The sequence below is a fragment of the Bombina bombina genome, unplaced genomic scaffold, assembly GCF_027579735.1.
Source record: "Bombina bombina isolate aBomBom1 unplaced genomic scaffold, aBomBom1.pri scaffold_881, whole genome shotgun sequence".
Classification (NCBI taxonomy): domain Eukaryota; kingdom Metazoa; phylum Chordata; class Amphibia; order Anura; family Bombinatoridae; genus Bombina; species Bombina bombina.
This window is the reverse complement of record NW_026511467.1, coordinates 39,350-58,771: the sequence shown is the minus strand read 5'-3', so window position 1 is coordinate 58,771 and position 19,422 is coordinate 39,350. Positions and strand designations below refer to the sequence as shown.

The 19,422-nt window shown below is 39.9% G+C and overlaps 1 protein-coding gene across 1 annotated transcript in view; it reads left to right on the top strand.

Moving 5' to 3' along the window:
• APC (APC regulator of WNT signaling pathway) overlaps nt 1-19,422 on the top strand; it is a 119,718-nt gene that overhangs the window by 79,264 nt on the left and 21,032 nt on the right. The window contains exons 5-9 of the mRNA XM_053696581.1: nt 2,815-2,922; nt 6,272-6,370; nt 7,134-7,512; nt 18,799-18,894; nt 18,980-19,119. Coding sequence (XP_053552556.1) covers nt 2,815-2,922; nt 6,272-6,370; nt 7,134-7,512; nt 18,799-18,894; nt 18,980-19,119 — 822 coding nt within the window. The remainder of the gene's footprint in view (nt 1-2,814; nt 2,923-6,271; nt 6,371-7,133; nt 7,513-18,798; nt 18,895-18,979; nt 19,120-19,422) is intronic.

Genomic DNA, 19,422 nt, shown 5'->3' with positions numbered 1-19,422 from the left:
CCTAATTTTGCACGCTCAGCCGCGCAGTATTCATCCGGATCGGCAGCAAGGTCCTGGGCTCCGGTGGGGCCTAAGTCAGTTTGTACTCGAAGGGTACAGAGAGACTTAGGAGCGCTACTCAAGGAGGATCAGTATGATCTGGGAGCAGGTAGGTGCCGCAGCAGAGCTGTGACGAGGTGCAGCACACAAATGGAGCAATATTGTTAAGTTACTTTGGAACATAAGTGCACTTTTTTTATTGCTGCAAACGTTGATAGCAGAAAAATTGTTGCACTTTAATTATTTAAAGGCGCAGTACACTTTTTAGTTCAAACTTTTTGAATATATGATTTGACTTCAGAGCTTAATATATCAAGTAAAGAACGACTATTATTGCTATTGCTAGTCTAACATGTCTGAACTTGAGGAAAGTACTTGTTCAATGTATTTAGATGCCATTGTGGAACCCCCTCTTACTTTTTGTCCCTCATGTACTGAAAGGGCCTTACAATGTAAAGAGCAGATTTTCTTCTAATGAAAGTGTGTCTAAGGCTGCTTCTCAGTCTGATGAGAATCAGGGTATGTCGCTACTTTCTCCCCAAGCGTCACAACCTTTAACGCCCACCCAAGCGACGCTGGGTTCTTCAACCGCGTCCACTTCATTTACTCTGCAGGATATGGCTGCAGTTATGTCATCTACCCTTACAGAGGTTTTATCTAAGTTGCCAGTGTTGAAGCAAACGCAGCAGGACAGAAGCCAATTCGAATCCTGAGACTTCTGATGCTTTGTTGGCTATTTCCGATGTACCCTCACAGGGATCTGAATTGGGGGTCAGGGAACCTCTGTCTGATGGGGAACTTTCCGACTCGGGAAGTGTGTTACCTCAGATGGACTCGGACGTCATGTCCTTTAGATTTAAGCTTGAACACCTCTGCCTGTTTCTTCTGGAGGTTTTAGCGACTCTGGATGACTGTGACTCTATTGTGGTACCACCAGAGAAATTGTGTAAGATGGACAAATACTTAGAGGTGCCTGCTTACTGGATGTGATTTTTTTCCAGTTCCTAAGAGAATCTCGGAAATTATTACGTGGGAATGGGAAAGACCACGTCCAAGTTATGCAACAAATGCTCCTTCTTAGAAGAAATATATATATAATTTGTGTATGTGTATATATATATATATATTTATACACACACATATATATATACAGTGGATATAAAGTCTACACACCCCTGTTAAAATGTCAGGTTTCTGTGAAAACAAAAAAAAACTAAAATAATGTGGTTGCATAAGTGTGCACATATAACTTATAACTAGGGATGTTGCTGTGTTCAGAATTAAGCAATCACATTCAAAACCATGTTAAATAAGAGTCATCACACACCTGCCATAATTTAAAGTGCGTTGGTAGAGAAATAGGGATCGGTAAAAGTCTCCTATTTCAAACCTGCTGACCAAAATCTACTATTTAACTAGATCCGGGTACCAGTCAAAGTGCTAACTAAAGTCTACTAGTAAGCTAATATCAAGTGTAGTATCTTAATGACAATCCATGGTAATAAAAGCTATAAACACTTACATTACATTTAATAATACATAATTTAAGCATAATAAAAGCAATATCGATAATGCAAAACAGTATGATAAAAAGTGGTGGATAAAAAACTTCCTAATAACAAAATAAAAAAAATCACAAATTTCACATATAAAATTACCACATATAAAGAAATACAATGTATTATCAGAACAAATTCATCTAAATAAAGTCCGTAAGATGAAAGTCCATTAAAAAGCTTTCAGTTAAAAAGTTTCCAATAATGAAGTAATTCTAAAAGTAAAGGAGACAAAAGGGGTCTCGTTACAGGTGGTAAAGGTTTTGTCTAAATGGTGTATTAAGGTACTTACACCAGACAATGAAGTAAAAACAAACCTTTGCAGTGTATTTGTAACTCAGTAATATACAGTATATTATACATGAGACATGGGTGCTAGGTTTTCATTAAAATTAATTTCCCTGAAAGCTAATTTTCTGCACTGAATTAGTTCAGTATTTGTGGTGCCACCATTAGCAACAGAGTTTTGGGATTGGATGTTAAAATTAATTACTAATAATAGTTCACTTTTTGTATTCTGTGAGGGTCTGGTAATGAAAAGTACAGTAATAAGTGACATTATGGTGAACTTTATGACACATGCATTCTCTTTTTGTGTTGCTGCATACCTATCTCATGGAAACGGATTGTTGTTTATCATTATTATTAATCCGTTTTAGATGTGAATACAGATTGTTGGCCCATTCCATGCTTACCGATTTTATTGAAAAGTAAAAGTGCTATATGGCTAGCAGGCATTTTGATAACCATCCAAGCATGTATGTATGTTGTTTCAGGTATAATGTCTGGCTCTTGGAGTGTTTACTAAACAATTGCTTAGCATTGCTGCTTCAGCTGAACATTTGTGGCCTTGAAAGATGCATGAGGTCACGTGATACTGCAGAGAAGCCTGCTCCCAACTGCTTGCTTGATATCCCTGTGCTTGCATTATGAGCTCAGCTGGTAGAGGATTGTGTTCCTGTGTCTCACAGCAGATCCTTTGTCTTTCAGAGCTGTAATCCCCAGCCAACACACTTCCCTTTCATCACACCATCTCGCCTAAGAACGCAACATATATTGCTCATATTTGATGCTCTAATTTTACAATATTACAAAGCGCAGCCTGAGAGGTTTCTGAAACAACTAAGCTGATGCATAAACGGCTTGGGAGAGCTTCCAGTTCCTAAAGCTTGCTTTGTCTGGTTTCCCATGTAACTCCTACCCATTCTTCCATTGACAGAGGGCTTCACAGAATAAACACGATGCTGGCAGCAGGGATGCAGAGAAACAGGCTGACGGACAAGGGACTTCTGAAATTGGCATGGGTACCACTGCTGGAAATGCACAGGTGAAAGGAAATGTATTTTTGTTGCATCATTTTCTGATTTTATAAATTCTTCCTACAGAAATTGAAATGCTTGTTACATAGCTGTGTAGGAACCTGCATAAGTTAAAATTATCCACTGCCAAAATGTGTAAGAATAAGGGCTAGCTAGGAATCGAATCTCTGCTGCTTGTATTTCTATTCAATGATGCCACATTCTGTCTTTACTCTTAGATATTTTGAGAGGATGAAATAGTATTGGCTTTTTAGCTGCAGCTTTGAATTTGCTAATTAAATAGAATTGTTGATAAAAAAAAAAATAATTGTGTATTTTATGTATTAAATTTGTGGTGTGTATTAGATATAACATTTTAATCTTTCTATTATTCTATTATTTATTGTATCAGAAATTATTTAAATGTAAATGAAAAGCAAGCATTGGGCTATATTTAGGAAATAATATAATAGACATTGTTTGTAGTCCGAATTTGAATAACGTGTGTTTTCTCTGCAAGTTAAGACAATAATAAAACAAGATTAATAATGTTTACTGACTGGGACAAAGAAGCAGATATTTAACAGCATGTGGCATGGATGAGTTTCTCAAACGAGTGCAACTGTCACATAAGCTCTCAAGTGGCGTCAACTCATAGTCGTGATTTGTATAATCTGTAGGTAAATGTGCAATAAACAAACTGAAATCTGTACATTGTATTAATATAAATGTCTTTTCAGGCATGGCTGATAGGTAGTGCAGGAGAATTGACTAGTAAATTAGCTGTATGGCATTTCTGTTTTCTTCACGTTGTACTATGAATTCTGGAAGTGATGCATAAAGTTTAATGCCTGACTTCCAATCAACTCAGTATAATGCCAGCTGTTGAAGACGAGCCTTTGAGAGTGTTCCTTAAGCCTGTAGCAATAGTCTTACAATGACGTTTTTTTTGTCTGGTAAAAACTCAGCAGCCACATATGTGGCTGTTTGAAAGATGGTGGTTGTTCAACATATCCGTGTGTGGGGAAATCAATGTCATTCATTTATTCCTCTGTGCTCACACAAGAATATAAAAAATCTGGTCTATATCGAGACCTATTAATAGATGATGGGCAGCCCTTCTCTAAACAGTACACCTTGGTATATCAATTCGGTTTCATTGTATCTTCAGATTATTGTCCCATAAGCATTCCAAGCTGCTTTAAAGTGCTTACAATAAATGAGAAATGTCACATGGTGAATAAGTATTTTTAATGTTTATTTCTGTGTGTAACTGTGACATAATGTGCGTTGTCAGATTACCACAGCACACACACCTTTGCAGCTTTCGCTTTCCTTTATGGTTTTAACTTTTTACACTTAAAGTGCCCTTTCTATTCTGTCTATTACTTGCAAAGCCCTTTTGTGCCCATTTTATTTAAATGTTTTTATGCCAGATGGCTACGGGTTGGTACTCAGAGCCTTTTGGGAGACATCTGGGAAGTATCAGATTTTATGAATACAGCAGTGGCAGTGAAGGTCACTCATTAGATGACTAAATGGATGAAGCTGTAATCTGTCTATACCCCTGAGACTGATCTTGTGTGCTTGTGTGTTCTTTAGTGCAGTGACAAGTTTTTGTATCTCTATGTTTGGCTATGCTCATTGTTAACTGTAAATTGTTATTCCTCTATTTTGTGAAAACACTACACTACACCTGCCGTATGCTGAACAAATCCCTGCTGTGTCATGTTTACAATAAAGAGGTTCTAATACATCCTGTATTTGTCTTAGACTTTAATAGTTTATTTGTAAAGTGTAAAATGTTTTATATTTTCTGTTGTTTGCCTATATATATATATATATATATAACAAATATGTATAGGGAGATATGTAGCATATATTGAGTGATATTTTTTTTTTTACTTTTTGGCACATGTATCCTACTTGTACCATATTTTATATGTTGCTTATTTATGTTTTTCTAAGTTTACTCATAAAGGGCTAGATTACAAGTGGAGCAGAATTTATTTATTATCATTTATTTGTATAGCGCCGCCAAATTCCGTAGCGCTGGCTTTAGCACTCCCACTTAAGCATAAACACACTATAAGTAATCTTTTTGCGTGCACAAGTTAGCATGCATATTACAAGTTAAAAGTAAAACTTTTTTGCGTGAGCAAAACCCGACGCACACTAACTTCAGAACCTCAGATATCGCAACACTTGCATTATGGAAATATTATATATTGAATAAAATATTAATAATAATAATTATAGATACTGTAAAAAGCTATTATGGATTTTGTAGAATACCTCAGCATATCTAAAATAATTATTTACATTGTTTTGTTTTAAATCTAAAATATTGAAAAATATTAACACACCTTTAACCCCTTGAGTGAGCCGTCGCATAATTTCCCACTCTGGTGCTGACGGCTCAGAGCCGTCGCTAGCCCTCTCGCACCTTGAGGGAGATTTGAGGGCTCCTACCCCGGAGATCGGGCCTGCATGGTGACAGGCATCGCCGGGGATTCACGTTTTGCGCAGTGACGTTACACGCAATGACGTCACCGAGCAACTTTATTGAAAATTTACGATACAAAGTATAGGGAAAGGGGGCATGCTGCTTAGACGCCTGTATCTCAGGCATCTAAGCAGTTAGAAAGATAATCGCCTAAGCTTTCCAACGATGTAAGTCTTGGGGATCTGGGGAAAAAATTACAAAAGTTAAAAAAAAAAATTAAATCACCTTAGCACCCAGGTGGGAAAGTGCTTAGCACTCAAAGGGTTAAAGTGATGGTAAATTCTAGTGTTTGAAACGCTAAGATTTACCAGTGGAACAAATAAAGAGGACTTTCAGTCATGCTGAAAGTTCCTTTATTTGTCTGAAGCGTTCGCCGCTCAGAGCTCCTCAGGCAGCCCACGGCAGAACTCTATTTTGCTGTGAGGTGACGTTTCCACCTCTTAGCCAATAGCCGTGGGGACCAGCTGGCGCCATGCCGGATAGCTAGCACACTATTGGCTTCTTTATGACTGAAAGTGCCCTTTATTTGTTCCACTGGTCAATCCTAACGTTTCACAAACGCTAGGATTTACCATCACTTTAAGATCACTCATGTCTGATTAGGGCACATGAAGAATTAGTGTACTCCTGTCTGGTTTGTCTGCACTTGTATATAGAGTTTTATTTATATTTTCTTCAGCATCACAATGTATTTGGTAACAATCAATTTTAAGCAACTAAGCTATATAAATAATTTAAGCTGTCGATTTTAGTGAACAAAGAATGCAGAACTACAAGAATAATCCATGAATGTCCCTCCAAACAGATATAGAAAGCTATGTCATTAAAAAAAAAATGCACATCTGTTCACATCATTCTGTTTATTTTTTTAGGGTTCAAGTGTTCGAGTGGACCATGATACTGCCAGTGTTATGAGTTCTAACAGTTCCTACTCTGTTCCAAGAAGGCTGACAAGTCATCTGGGTACTAAGGTAAGATAACCGGAGAAGTAAAGGCGCATAAAGCTTAAACATTTTCTTTTGTGATTCAGACCGAGAACACAATTTAAAAAAAGTTTCCAGTTGACTTGTTTTATCAGATTTGCTACTCTCTCATGCTATCCTTTGTTGAAGAGATACCTAGGTAGGTAGCGTGCACATGTCTAGATCACTACATGGCAGAGAAAAGTGCTGCCATCTAGTGCTTGTGCAAATGTGTAACATTCTTGCAAAACTGCTGCCATATAGTGCTGCAGACACATGCTCCTGAGCTTTTTTCTCTGTGTTTCAACAAAGGATGTCAAGAGAATAAAGAAGATCTGTCAATATAAGTAAATTACAAAGTTATTTAAAATTGCATACTCTGATTCATGAAATAACATGTTTGGGTTTCATGTCCCTTTATAGGGACATTCTAGTTAAAAATAAATACATTAAAAATAGATATATAAAGTACAAAATCCACATACTTTCCCCAAGCAGTGAAACTTATTAAAGTAATATTTCATGGAGCAAATCCCCTTCTTATTTAGTCTACAAAATGTATAAATTACACTGTTGTAAAATTAACAGAGTTACCCACCCTAGCACTCTGGATGTGCAGATCCAGCCATCTCTCAATATTAATCCATGAATCAAATTACAGTAGTTGAATTTAACCACTTCAACAACATACTAAAATGTTATTAAATTTGCAATATTATTTGTTTATGATTTTTTCATATTCCTTCATTAAATAACTTTAATTTCCAAATAGGTGGAGATGGTATATTCACTTCTGTCCATGCTTGGCACTCATGACAAGGATGATATGTCTAGAACCTTACTAGCCATGTCAAGCTCGCAAGATAGTTGTATAGCCATGCGCCAATCTGGCTGCCTTCCTCTTCTAATCCAGCTGCTGCATGGTAATGATAAAGACTCTGTGCTGCTGGGGAACTCCCGTGGAAGCAAAGAGGCTCGAGCAAGGGCCAGTGCAGCACTTCATAACATTATTCATTCTCAGCCTGATGACAAGCGAGGAAGGAGGGAAATCCGTGTCCTCCATCTCTTGGAACAGATCCGCGCCTACTGTGAAACATGCTGGGAATGGCAGGAAGCACACGAACAAGGCATGGACCAAGATAAAAACCCAAGTATGCAAAAATTCAGATATGTTTGTCATTAGCAGATGTTGGTTTGTGGTAATTAATTAGTTAAAGGAAAAGTCTACACCAGAATAGTTATTGTTTTAAAAGATAGATAATCCCTTTATTACCCACTAGGCGATAAGCCTGCCTAGAGGGCAGTCTATGTAAACTCCTAAGCTAAAGTTGCAAAAAAAGAAAAAAAGTAAAATTACAGAAAAAAAATAAACAGAGCTATCCAAAATAAAAAATGTAAACTTAAATGAATACCCCTATAAAAATAAAAAATCCCCCCCAAAATAAAAACACCCCCTAATCTAACAATAAACTACCAATAGCCCTTAAAAGGGCCTTTTGTAGGGCATTGCCCTAAGTTAAACAGCTCTTTTACTTGCAAAAATTACCAATTACCCCCTAACAGTAAAACCCCACCACCCACCAAACCCCCCAAAATAAATAAAAAAAAACTAACACTAAAAAAAACTAAACTACCCATTAAGGGCATTCAACTCTTTTACTGCCCTTAAAAGGGCAATCAGCTCTTTTCCAGCCCAAAAAACCCTAATCTAAAAAAAAAAAAAAAAAAAGCCTTAGACTAAACCTCAAATAGGTACTCGCCATTCCTGAAGTCCGGCGGAAAAGGTCTTCTTCCAGGCTGCTCCAACATCTTCTATCTTTATCCAGAGCTAAGGCGGAGCGGAGGTGCAGAGCTGTCTTCCCCCATGCATGGATCCTCAGCGGCGGTCTTAAACGGCAGCGTCCTCAATGGCTGCTGTGGCATTCCTTGGCGGCATGGAGGCTCCTCTTCATCCAATGTCAGTTGTACACTGAAGATTGAATGCAAGGTACCGCAATCAATTTGGGGTACCTTGCATTCCTATTGGCTGAAATTTTGAAATCAGCCAATAAGATTTCAGTAGCTCTCATCCTATTGGATGATATAAAAATTTCAGCCAATAGGAATGCAAGGTACTCCAATAAATATGGGGTACCTTGCATTCAATCTTTAGTGTGCGCATGAAGAGGAGCCTCCACCCTGCCAAGGACCGCAACTGAGGATCCACGCATCGGGGAATCCAGTTCCACGCCACCTTCGCTCCGGATGAAGATAGAAGATGATGGAGCTGCCTGGAAAAAGACCTTCTCTGCCGGACTTCAGGAACGGTGAGTACCTATTTGGGGCTTAGTGTTAAGATTTTTTTTTTATTTTTTAAGATTAGGAATTTAATGGGTTGTAAAAGAGCTAAATGCCCTTTTAAGGGCAATGCCTATACAAATGCCCCTTTAGGGGCAATGGGTAGTTTACAGGGTTTTTTTTAGTGTTAATAGGGTTAATTAGGTTTATTAGGTGGATTCTTTTGGCTGCGCGCACAGCCAACATTATTTTAGATGCCTCGCGCAGCCAACCTTCCATTGAGGATGCATGCACAACTGGCGACACCGACGGACGCGTTAGAGATGCAATTATAGTATCGATTCTCTAGTTTTGCATAACCAACACAGTTATATTAATACACTTTTTACCTGTGTGATTATCTTGTATCTAAGCCCCTGCAAACTGCCACTTATTTCAGTTCTTTTGACAGACTTGCATTTTAGCCAATCAGTGCTGGCTCCTAGGAACTCCACGTGCGTGAGCACAGTGTTATCTATATGTAACACATGAACTAACACCCTCTAATACCCTGAGATGAGACAGGCTTCAAGGGCTTAGAAATTAGAATATGAACCTCCTAGGTTTAGCTTTCATCTAAGTATACCAAGAGAACAAAGGAAAATTGGTGATAGATGTAAATTTAAAAATGTTTGAAATTACATGATCTATCTGAATAATGAAAGTTTGTTTTGGACTAGACTGACCCTTTAAGAATATATGTGCGTCCAGTCTCAGATCTGTTGTATCATTTGTTTTGGAAGTTTACTAAATAAATCAGTAATTTGTTGGATATCATGTTAGTGTAAACTCTAGTTCAGGAGGAATATAAAGCAAAACATCTGGAACTATTTCAGTTTACATATTTGTACTGTGACAGGGGAAGCAAAGTCATCCGTGTTGGGGGGGGGGGGGGGACTGTTAAAAAGGCATTTTCATTGTATGATAAATAAGGCATCAGAAGCCTTAAAAAATTAGTTTCACACAGTTTGATAGATTTGTTGGTTATAATGGATATGGCTGTAAACAGTTTGCAGAAATGGAACAGTAATGTGCTCTGCACTGTATATGAGTAGTGCTTGAATTGATTAATCTCTGAATTACCTATTAGTGGTTCATAATCCTAATATAAATATATAGAGCACTATTACATATGATCTTATTTTTAAAATGCATTAAAGTAAGTCTGTACTGTCACTTTTTTGCTGAAATTGTAATAAGATAATATGGTTTTTGCTCTTTGCTTACACTGTCCAGATAGTGCTATTTATCTAGTTGTGTGATGCAGCTTTGGATCTCTTTGGTGTAGGCTTGCATGAGCCTGATGACCGCTGCTTCTTAACCTATACGCCAGCTCTGAGTTGGTGGTTTGCAATCAACCAGGACAAGTCCAACTGGGGTGATTAACAGCCCCTGCTTGCACACGATTGCTCCCTTGTGCAATGTTAAAACCTGTGCTCAGATAGGGAGAGTCAGTTGCAATGATTGAGCTACTAAAAGATTCATGAAGGTGGATGCTGAAAATGTGGTCGGATGAAGACTTGGTGGAACCACACCAGGTAGAAGCAACCAAAAAAATGAGTTATTCTTTGCCGAAACTAAAAGTCTGAAATCAAACTTGCTTAGGTAACATTGGTGGGAGTCAGCCCTTTTACTCTTGGAACATATTTAAGTGGCTACTTTAGATTTAAGAATACTGATGAAAGCTTTGTTCAGATGTCCAGTTCCACTGGATTTATGGTATCAAATCTTCATAATTATTTGTTGGTATTTTCATAATTTAGACTCTTGAGGTGTGCAAATGGTTTGTTCTAATTTTAAATAATAATGAAGTTACTTCCTGCAAAAAATATCTATAAAATATCAGTACTTTCCAGCTCACTTTAGAGCTCAAGGATACAGGCATATATGTCCAAAATACGCCTCTATACGTCAGTATTTCACATTTCTGCTAGAAGAAAAACATTTCCTTTCTCTTGTTAAGTGTGTTCAGTCCACGGGTCATCCATTACTTATGGGATATATTCTCCTTCCCAACAGGAAGTTGCAAGAGGATCACCCAAGCAGAGCTGCTATATAGCTCCTCCTCTCACATGTCATACCCAGTCATTCTCTTGCAAGTCTCAACAAAGAAGGAGGTCGCGAGAGGAGATAGGAGTTTTTTACCTAATTATTCTTCAATCAAAAGTTTATTATTTTAAAATGGCACCGGAGTGTGCTGTTTTTTTCTCTCAGGCAGTATTTAGAAGAAGAATCTGCCTGCATTTTCTATGATCTTAGCAGACGTAACTAAGATCCACTGGCTGTTCTCGCACATTCTGAGGAGTGGGGTAACTTCAGAAAAGGGAATAGCATGCGGGGTCCCCCGCAAATGAGGTATGTGCAGTAATATTTTCTAGGAATGGAATTGACTAAGAAAACACTGCTGTTACCCATATGATGTAAGTACAGCCTTTAATGCAGTAGTAGCGACTGGTATCAGGCTGATAAATGTATGCGCAGTTGAGTTATTTTCTAGGGACTAGAATTTGACTGAGAAAATACTGTTAATACTGAAATAAATGTATGAGCCTTAACTGCAGTAGAAGCGACTGGTAGCAGGCTTAGTGATAACTTTGCATAACACTGGAAAGTTGTTTTTAAAACGTTTACTGGCATGTTATTCGTTTTGTGAGGTACTTTGGTGATAAATCTTTTTGGGCATGATTTTTTTCCATATGGCTAACGTATATTTCTGCATAGAAACCGTTGTAACAGGTCTCCCACTGTTGTAATATGAGTGGGAGGGGCCTTTTTTAGCGCCTTGTTGCGCAGTTAAAATTCTAGCACAGTCTTCCTGCTTCTTCCTCCTTGATCCAGGACGTCTCCAGAGAGCTCAGGGGTCTTCAAAATTCATTTTTGAGGGAGGTAATCAGTCACAGCAGACCTGTGACAGTGTGTTTGACTGTGATAAAAGCGTTAAATCTTAAATTGATTATCCGTTTTTGGGTATTGAGGGGTTAATCATCCGTTTGCTAGTGGGTGCAATCCTCTGCTAAATTCATACATTTACTGTTAAAATTGTTGGCTATAACTGAATTAGTTCATTGTTATTTCAACTGTGACAGTTTTCTCCAACATAGGTGTGTCCGGTCCACGGCGTCATCCTTACTTGTGGGATATTCTCTTCCCCAACAGGAAATGGCAAAGAGCCCAGCAAAGCTGGTCACATGATCCCTCCTAGGCTCCGCCTACCCCAGTCATTCTCTTTGCCGTTGTACAGGCAACATCTCCACGGAGATGGCTTAGAGTTTTTTAGTTAAAAACGGCTCCGGTTCCATTATTTTAAGGGTTAAAGCTTCCAAATTTGGTGTGCAATACTTTTAAGGCTTTAAGACACTGTGGTGAAAATTTGGTGAATTTTGAACAATTCCTTCATGTTTTTTCGCAATTGCAGTAATAAAAAGCTGGCAGCTGTGCCAGATGTTCAAGCCTTTGTTCAGGCTCTGGTTAGAATTAAGCCTGTTTACAAACCTTTGACTCCTCCTTGGAGTCTCAACTTAGTTCTTTCAGTTCTTCAGGGGGTTCCGTTTGAACCCCTACATTCCGTTGATATTAAGTTATTATCTTGGAAAGTTTTGTTTTTAGTTGCGATTTCTTCTGCTAGAAGAGTTTCAGAATTATCTGCTCTGCAGTGTTCTCCTCCTTATCTGGTGTTCCATGCAGATAAGGTGGTTTTACGTACTAAACCTGGTTTTCTTCCAAAAGTTGTTTCTAACAAAAACATTAACCAGGAGATTATCGTACCTTCTCTGTGTCCGAAACCAGTGTCAAAGAAGGAACGTTTGTTGCACAATCTGGATGTTGTTCGCGCTCTAAAATTCTATTTAGATGCTACAAAGGATTTTAGACAAACATCTTCCTTGTTTGTTGTTTATTCCGGTAAAAGGAGAGGTCAAAAAGCAACTTCTACCTCTCTCTCTTTTTGGATTAAAAGCATCATCAGATTGGCTTACGAGACTGCCGGACGGCAGCCTCCCGAAAGAATCACGGCTCATTCCACTAGGGCTGTGGCTTCCACATGGGCCTTCAAGAACGAGGCTTCTGTTGATCAGATATGTAGGGCAGCGACTTGGTCTTCACTGCACACTTTTACCAAATTTTACAAGTTTGATACTTTTGCTTCTTCTGAGGCTATTTTTGGGAGAAAGGTTTTGCAAGCCGTGGTGCCTTCCATTTAGGTGACCTGATTTGCTCCCTCCCTTCATCCGTGTCCTAAAGCTTTGGTATTGGTTCCCACAAGTAAGGATGACGCCGTGGACCGGACACACCTATGTTGGAGAAAACAGAATTTATGTTTACCTGATAAATTACTTTCTCCAACGGTGTGTCCGGTCCACGGCCCGCCCTGGTTTTTTTAATCAGGTCTGATAATTTATTTTCTTTAACTACAGTCACCACGGTACCATATGGTTTCTCCTATGCAAATATTCCTCCTTAACGTCGGTCGAATGACTGGGGTAGGCGGAGCCTAGGAGGGATCATGTGACCAGCTTTGCTGGGCTCTTTGCCATTTCCTGTTGGGGAAGAGAATATCCCACAAGTAAGGATGACGCCGTGGACCGGACACACCGTTGGAGAAAGTAATTTATCAGGTAAACATAAATTCTGTTTTTTTGTGTTTTTAAAAGCGCTGCAGCGTTTTTTCTATTGCTGGTAAATTTATTGAAAGATTTTTTCCAAGCTTGCTAGCCTTCATTGCTAGTCTGTTTAAACATGTCTGATACAGATGTATCTACTTGTTCATTATGTTTAAAAGCCAATGTGGAGCCCAATAGAAATATGTGTACCAATTGTATTGATGTTACTTTAAATAAAAGTCAGTCTTTACTGGTAAAGAAATTATCACCAGACAACGAGGGGGAAGTTATGCCGCCTAACTCTCCTCACGTGTCAGTACCTTCGCCTCCCGCTCAGGAGGTGCGTGAGATTGTGGCGCCAAGTACATCAAGGCCCTTACAAATCACTTTGCATGATATGGCTAATGTTATGAAAGAAGTATTATCTAATTTGCCTGAGTTAAGAGGCAAGCGCGATAGCTCTGGGTTAAGGACAGAGCGCGCCGATGACACGAGAGCCATGTCCGATACTGCGTCACAATTTGCAGAACATGAGGACGGAGAGCTTCATTTTGTGGGTGACGGATCTGATCCGGGGAGACCGGATTCAGAAATTTCAAATTTTAAATTTAAGCTTGAGAACCTCCGTGTATTGCTAGGGGAGGTGTTAGCGGCTCTGAATGATTGCGACACGGTTGCAATCCCAGAGAAATTATGTAGGCTGGATAAATACTATGCGGTACCGGTGTGTACTGACGTTTTTTCCTATACCTAAAAGGCTTACAGAGATTATTAGCAAGGAGTGGGATAGACCCGGTGTGCCTTTTTCCCCTCCTCCGATATTTAGAAAAATGTTCCCAATAGACGCCACCACACGAGACTTATGGCAGACGGTCCCTAAGGTGGAGGGAGCAGTTTCTACTTTAGCCAAGCGTACCACTATCCTGGTGGAGGATAGTTGTGCTTTCTCAGATCCAATGGATAAAAAATTAGAAGGTTACCTTAAGAGAATGTTTGTTCAACAAGGTTTCATATTACAGCCCCTTGCATGCATTGCGCCCGTCACTGCTGCAGCGGCATTCTGGTTTGAGTCTCTGGAAGAGGCTATTCGCACAGCACCATTGGATGAGATTATGAACAAGCTTAAAGCCCTTAAGCTAGCTAATGCATTTGTTTTGGATGCCGTTGTGCATTTAACCAAACTAACGGCTAAGAACTCCGGATTCGCCATCCAGGCGCGCAGAGCGCTATGGCTTAAATCCTGGTCAGCAGATGTAACTTCTAAATCTAAATTGCTTTCTATTCCTTTCAAAGGGCAAACCTTATTCGGGCCCGGCTTGAAAGAAATTATTGCTGACATTACTCAGGACAGGGCCAAATCAAAGGCCAAACAGTCTAATTTTCGTGCTTTTTGTAATTTCAAGGCAGGAGCAGCATCAACTTCCTCCGCTCCAAAACAGGAAGGGACTGCTACTCGTTACAGACAGGGTTGGAAAGGCAACCAGTCCTGGAACAAGGGCAATCAGTCCAGAAAACCTACTTCTGCCCCTAAGACAGCATGAAGAAAGGGCCCCCTATCCGGAAACGAATCTAGTGGGGGGCAGACTTTCTCTCTTCGCCCAGGCCTGGGCAAGAGATGTCCAGGATCCCTGTGCGTTGGAGATCATATCTCAGGGATACCTTCTGGACTTCAAAACTTCTCCTCCACAAGGGAGATTTCATCTGTCAAAGTTATCAACAAACCTAATAAAGAAAGAGGCATTTCTACGATGTGTACAAGACCTCTTAGTAATGGGAGTGATCCACCCGGTTCCGCGGACGGAACAAGGGCAAGGTTTTTACTCAAATCTGTTTGTGGTTCCCAAAAAAGAGGGAACCTTCAGGCAAATCTTGGACCTGAAGATCTTAACCGATTCACAAAGATCATTATCGGTACCTACGGTTTGCCTTTCTAGACAGGCATTGCCAGTTTGTAGCTCTTCCCTTCGGGTTGGCTACGGCCCCGAGAATTTTTACAAAGGTTCTGGGCTCGCTTCTGGCGGTACTAAGACCGCGAGGCATAGCGGTGGCTCCGTACCTAGACGACATTCTGATACAAGTGTCAAGTTTTCAAAATGCAAAGTCTCATACAGAGATAGTTCTAGCATTTCTGAGGTCGCATGGGTGGAAAGTGAACATGGAAAAGAGTTCTCTGTTACCACTCACAAGGGTTCCCTTTCTAGGGACTCTTATAGATTCTGTAGAGATGAAGATTTACCTGACGGAGTCCAGGTTATCAAAAATCCTAAATGCTTGCCGTGTCCTTCATTCCATTCCAAGCCCATCAGTAGCTCAGTGCATGGAAGTAATTGGCTTAATGGTCGCGGCAATGGACATAGTGCCATTTGCGCGCCTGCATCTCAGACCGCTGCAACTATGCATGCTAAGTCAGTGGGATGGGGATTACTCAGATCTGTCCCCTTTACTAAATCTGGACCAGGAGGCCAGAGATTCTCTTCTCTGGTGGTTGTCGCGGGTTCATCTGTCCAAAGGAATGACTTTTCGCAGACCAGATTGGACGATTGTAACAACAGATGCCAGCCTACTAGGCTGGGGTGCAGTCTGGAACTCCCTGAAGGCTCAGGGATCGTGGACTCAGGAGGAGAAACTCCTCCCAATAAACATTCTGGAATTAAGAGCAATATTCAATGCTCTTCTAGCTTGGCCTCAGTTAGCAACACTGAGGTTCATCAGATTTCAGTCGGACAACATCACGACTGTGGCTTACATCAATCATCAAGGGGGAATCAGGAGTTCCCTAGCGATGTTGGAAGTCTCGAAGATAATTCGCTGGGCAGAGGCTCACTCTTGTCACCTGTCAGCGATCTACATCCCAGGCGTGGAGAACTGGGAGGCGGACTTTCTAAGTCGCCAGACCTTTCATCCGGGGGAAGGGAACTTCACCCGGAGGTGTTTGCTCAACTGATTCTTCATTGGGGCGAACCGGAGCTGGATCTCATGGCATCTCGCCAGAACGCCAGGCTTCCTTGTTACGGATCCAGGTCCAGGGACCCGGGAGCGGTGCTGGTAGATGCACTAGCAGCCCCTTGGGTTTTCAACATGGCTTATGTGTTTCCACCATTTCCGTTGCTACCTCGACTGATTGCCAGGATCAAACAGGAGAGAGCATCGGTGATTCTGATAGCGCCTGCGTGGCCACGCAGGACCTGGTATGCAGACCTAGTGGACATGTCGTCCTGTCCACCATGGTCTCTGCCTCTGAGGCAGGACCTTCTAATTCAGGGTCCTTTCAACCATCCAAGCCTAATTTCTCTGAGGCTGACTGCATGGAGATTGAACGCTTGATTCTATCAAAGCGTGGTTTTTCGGAGTCGGTTATTGATACATTAATACAGGCTCGGAAACCTGTTACCAGAAAAATTTACCATAAGATATGGCGTAAATATTTATATTGGTGTGATTCCAAGAGTTACTCATGGAGTAAGGTTAGGATCCCTAGGATATTGGCTTTTCTACAAGAAGGTTTAGAAAAGGGTTTATCCGCTAGTTCGTTAAAGGGACAGATTTCTGCTCTGTCTATTCTTTTACACAAACGTCTGGCAGGCTTTGGCTAGGATTAAGCCTGTGTTTAAAACTGTTGCTCCTCCGTGGAGCTTAAACTTGGTTCTTAAAGTTCTTCAGGGTGTTCCGTTTGAACCCCTTCATTCCATTGATATTAAGCTTTTATCTTGGAAAGTTCTGTTTTTGATGGCTATTTCCTCGGCTCGAAGAGTCTCTGAGTTATCTGCCTTACATTGCGATTCTCCTTATCTGATTTTTCATTCAGACAAGGTAGTTCTGCGTACTAAACCTGGGTTTTTACCTAAGGTTGTTTCTAACAGGAATATCAATCAAGAGATTGTTGTTCCATCATTATGTCCTAATCCTTCTTCAAAGAAGGAACGTCTTTTGCATAATCTGGACGTAGTCCGTGCCCTGAAGTTCTACTTACAGGCAACTAAAGATTTTCGGCAAACTTCTTCTCTGTTTGTCGTTTATTCTGGTCAGAGGAGAGGTCAAAAGGCTTCGGCCACCTCTCTCTCTTTTTGGCTTCGTAGCATAATACGTTTAGCCTATGAGACTGCTGGACAGCAGCCTCCTGAAAGAATTACAGCTCATTCCACTAGAGCTGTGGCTTCCACCTGGGCCTTTAAGAATGAGGCCTCTGTTGAACAGATTTGCAAGGCTGCAACTTGGTCTTCACTTCATACCTTTTCAAAATTTTACAAATTTGACACTTTTGCTTCTTCGGAGGCTGTTTTTGGGAGAAAGGTTCTACAGGCAGTGGTTCCTTCTGTTTAATGTTCCTGCCTTGTCCCTCCCATCATCCGTGTACTTTAGCTTTGGTATTGGTATCCCATAAGTAATGGATGACCCGTGGACTGAACACACTTAACAAGAGAAAACATAATTTATGCTTACCTGATAAATTTATTTCTCTTGTAGTGTGTTCAGTCCACGGCCCGCCCTGTCTTTTTTTGAGGCAGTTCTAAATTTTAATTAAACTCCAGTCACCACTGCACCCTATAGTTTTTCCTTTCTCGTCTTGTTTCGGTCGAATGACTGGATATGACATGTGAGGGGAGGAGCTATATAGCAGCTCTGCTTGGGTGATCCTCTTGCAACTTCCTGTTGGGAAGGAGAATATATCCCATAAGTAATGGATGACCCGTGGACTGAACACACTACAAGAGAAATAAATTTATCATGTAAGCATAAATTATGTTTTTTGTGTATCTATCTCTTAGCTTCCTGACGTTTACTCACAGCATAGAAAAGATGGAGATTCAGATCTATCACCATCTATCTATATGACCTTTCATAGTTGCTGCTGTAAGTTATGGCCAGCGATTGAAAAATCAAGCAGTAAATGAGTCTGATTTGAAATCTGTGGAAAAGCATATTCTGTTTATGCATATTTTTTACCTGAAGTATATTGGTTCTATGCTGTAATATAATTGTGCCAGCTTTATCTGTATTAAAGTGTTTACCTTAAATGCTTAAAAGGGACATTCAACTCAAAATAATGTATTGTTTTAAAAGATTGATAATCCCTTTATTACCCATTCCCCAGTGTTTTGCACAGCCAATATGGTTATATTATTATACATTTAACCTCTGTGATTACATTGTATCTAAGCCTCTTTTGACAGCCCCCTGATCACATAACTTTTTATTCATTATCTATTGACTTGCATTTTAGCTGTGTTGTGCAGAATCCACTGGCGTGAGCACAATGTTACCTATATGGCTCACATGAATTAGCTGTCTCCTGTTGTGAAAAGCAAATAAAAATCATGCGATTAAGAGGCTGTCTATAGTGGCTTAATTTAGAGGTTTGAATGTAATAAAGTATATTAATATAACAATGTTGGTTGTGTAAAGCTGGGGAATGGGTAGTAAAGGCGTTGTCTAACTTTTTAAACCATAACAATTTTAGTGTTGACTGTCCCTTTAATATCTGAAGGGCAGGAAAGTGATTTTAATGACCATTTTGTATTCCAGTGCCTGCCCCAGTTGAGCATCAGATCTGCCCTGCTGTATGTGTCCTAATGAAACTTTCATTTGATGAGGAACATAGACATGCGATGAATGAACTTGGTAAGTGCACTTATGTTTTTTTTATGAGAAAAATGTGATGATCGTTCTACATACTGGGTGTACTTATGTGTTTGCTTTCTTATAGGTGGATTACAGGCTATTGCAGAGCTTTTGCACGTAGACTGTGAAATGTATGGACTTATTAATGACCACTATAGTGTTACATTACGCCGGTATGCTGGGATGGCTTTGACCAACCTGACCTTTGGAGATGTAGCTAACAAGGTATTTGTTATTAGCAATAATGGAGGGGCACTCAAACTCAAGTACTAGTCATATGGAAAGATGTTCTCTCATTGAAATATTAGATAATAATTTCACATGAACATGTATAATACATGTACTAATGCATCCATCTTTAGTAGCCAATGGGGTAAAATATTGTAATGTTTTGTATTTTATTTCATCAATATCATCAATGCTTAACATTTGTTTTTGTGCATGTTTTCTGCTCAATTATAGTACCCTTATTTCAAGAATAAAAAAAACATTTGCATACTTAAATATAACAAATCTGTTTGCCCATGT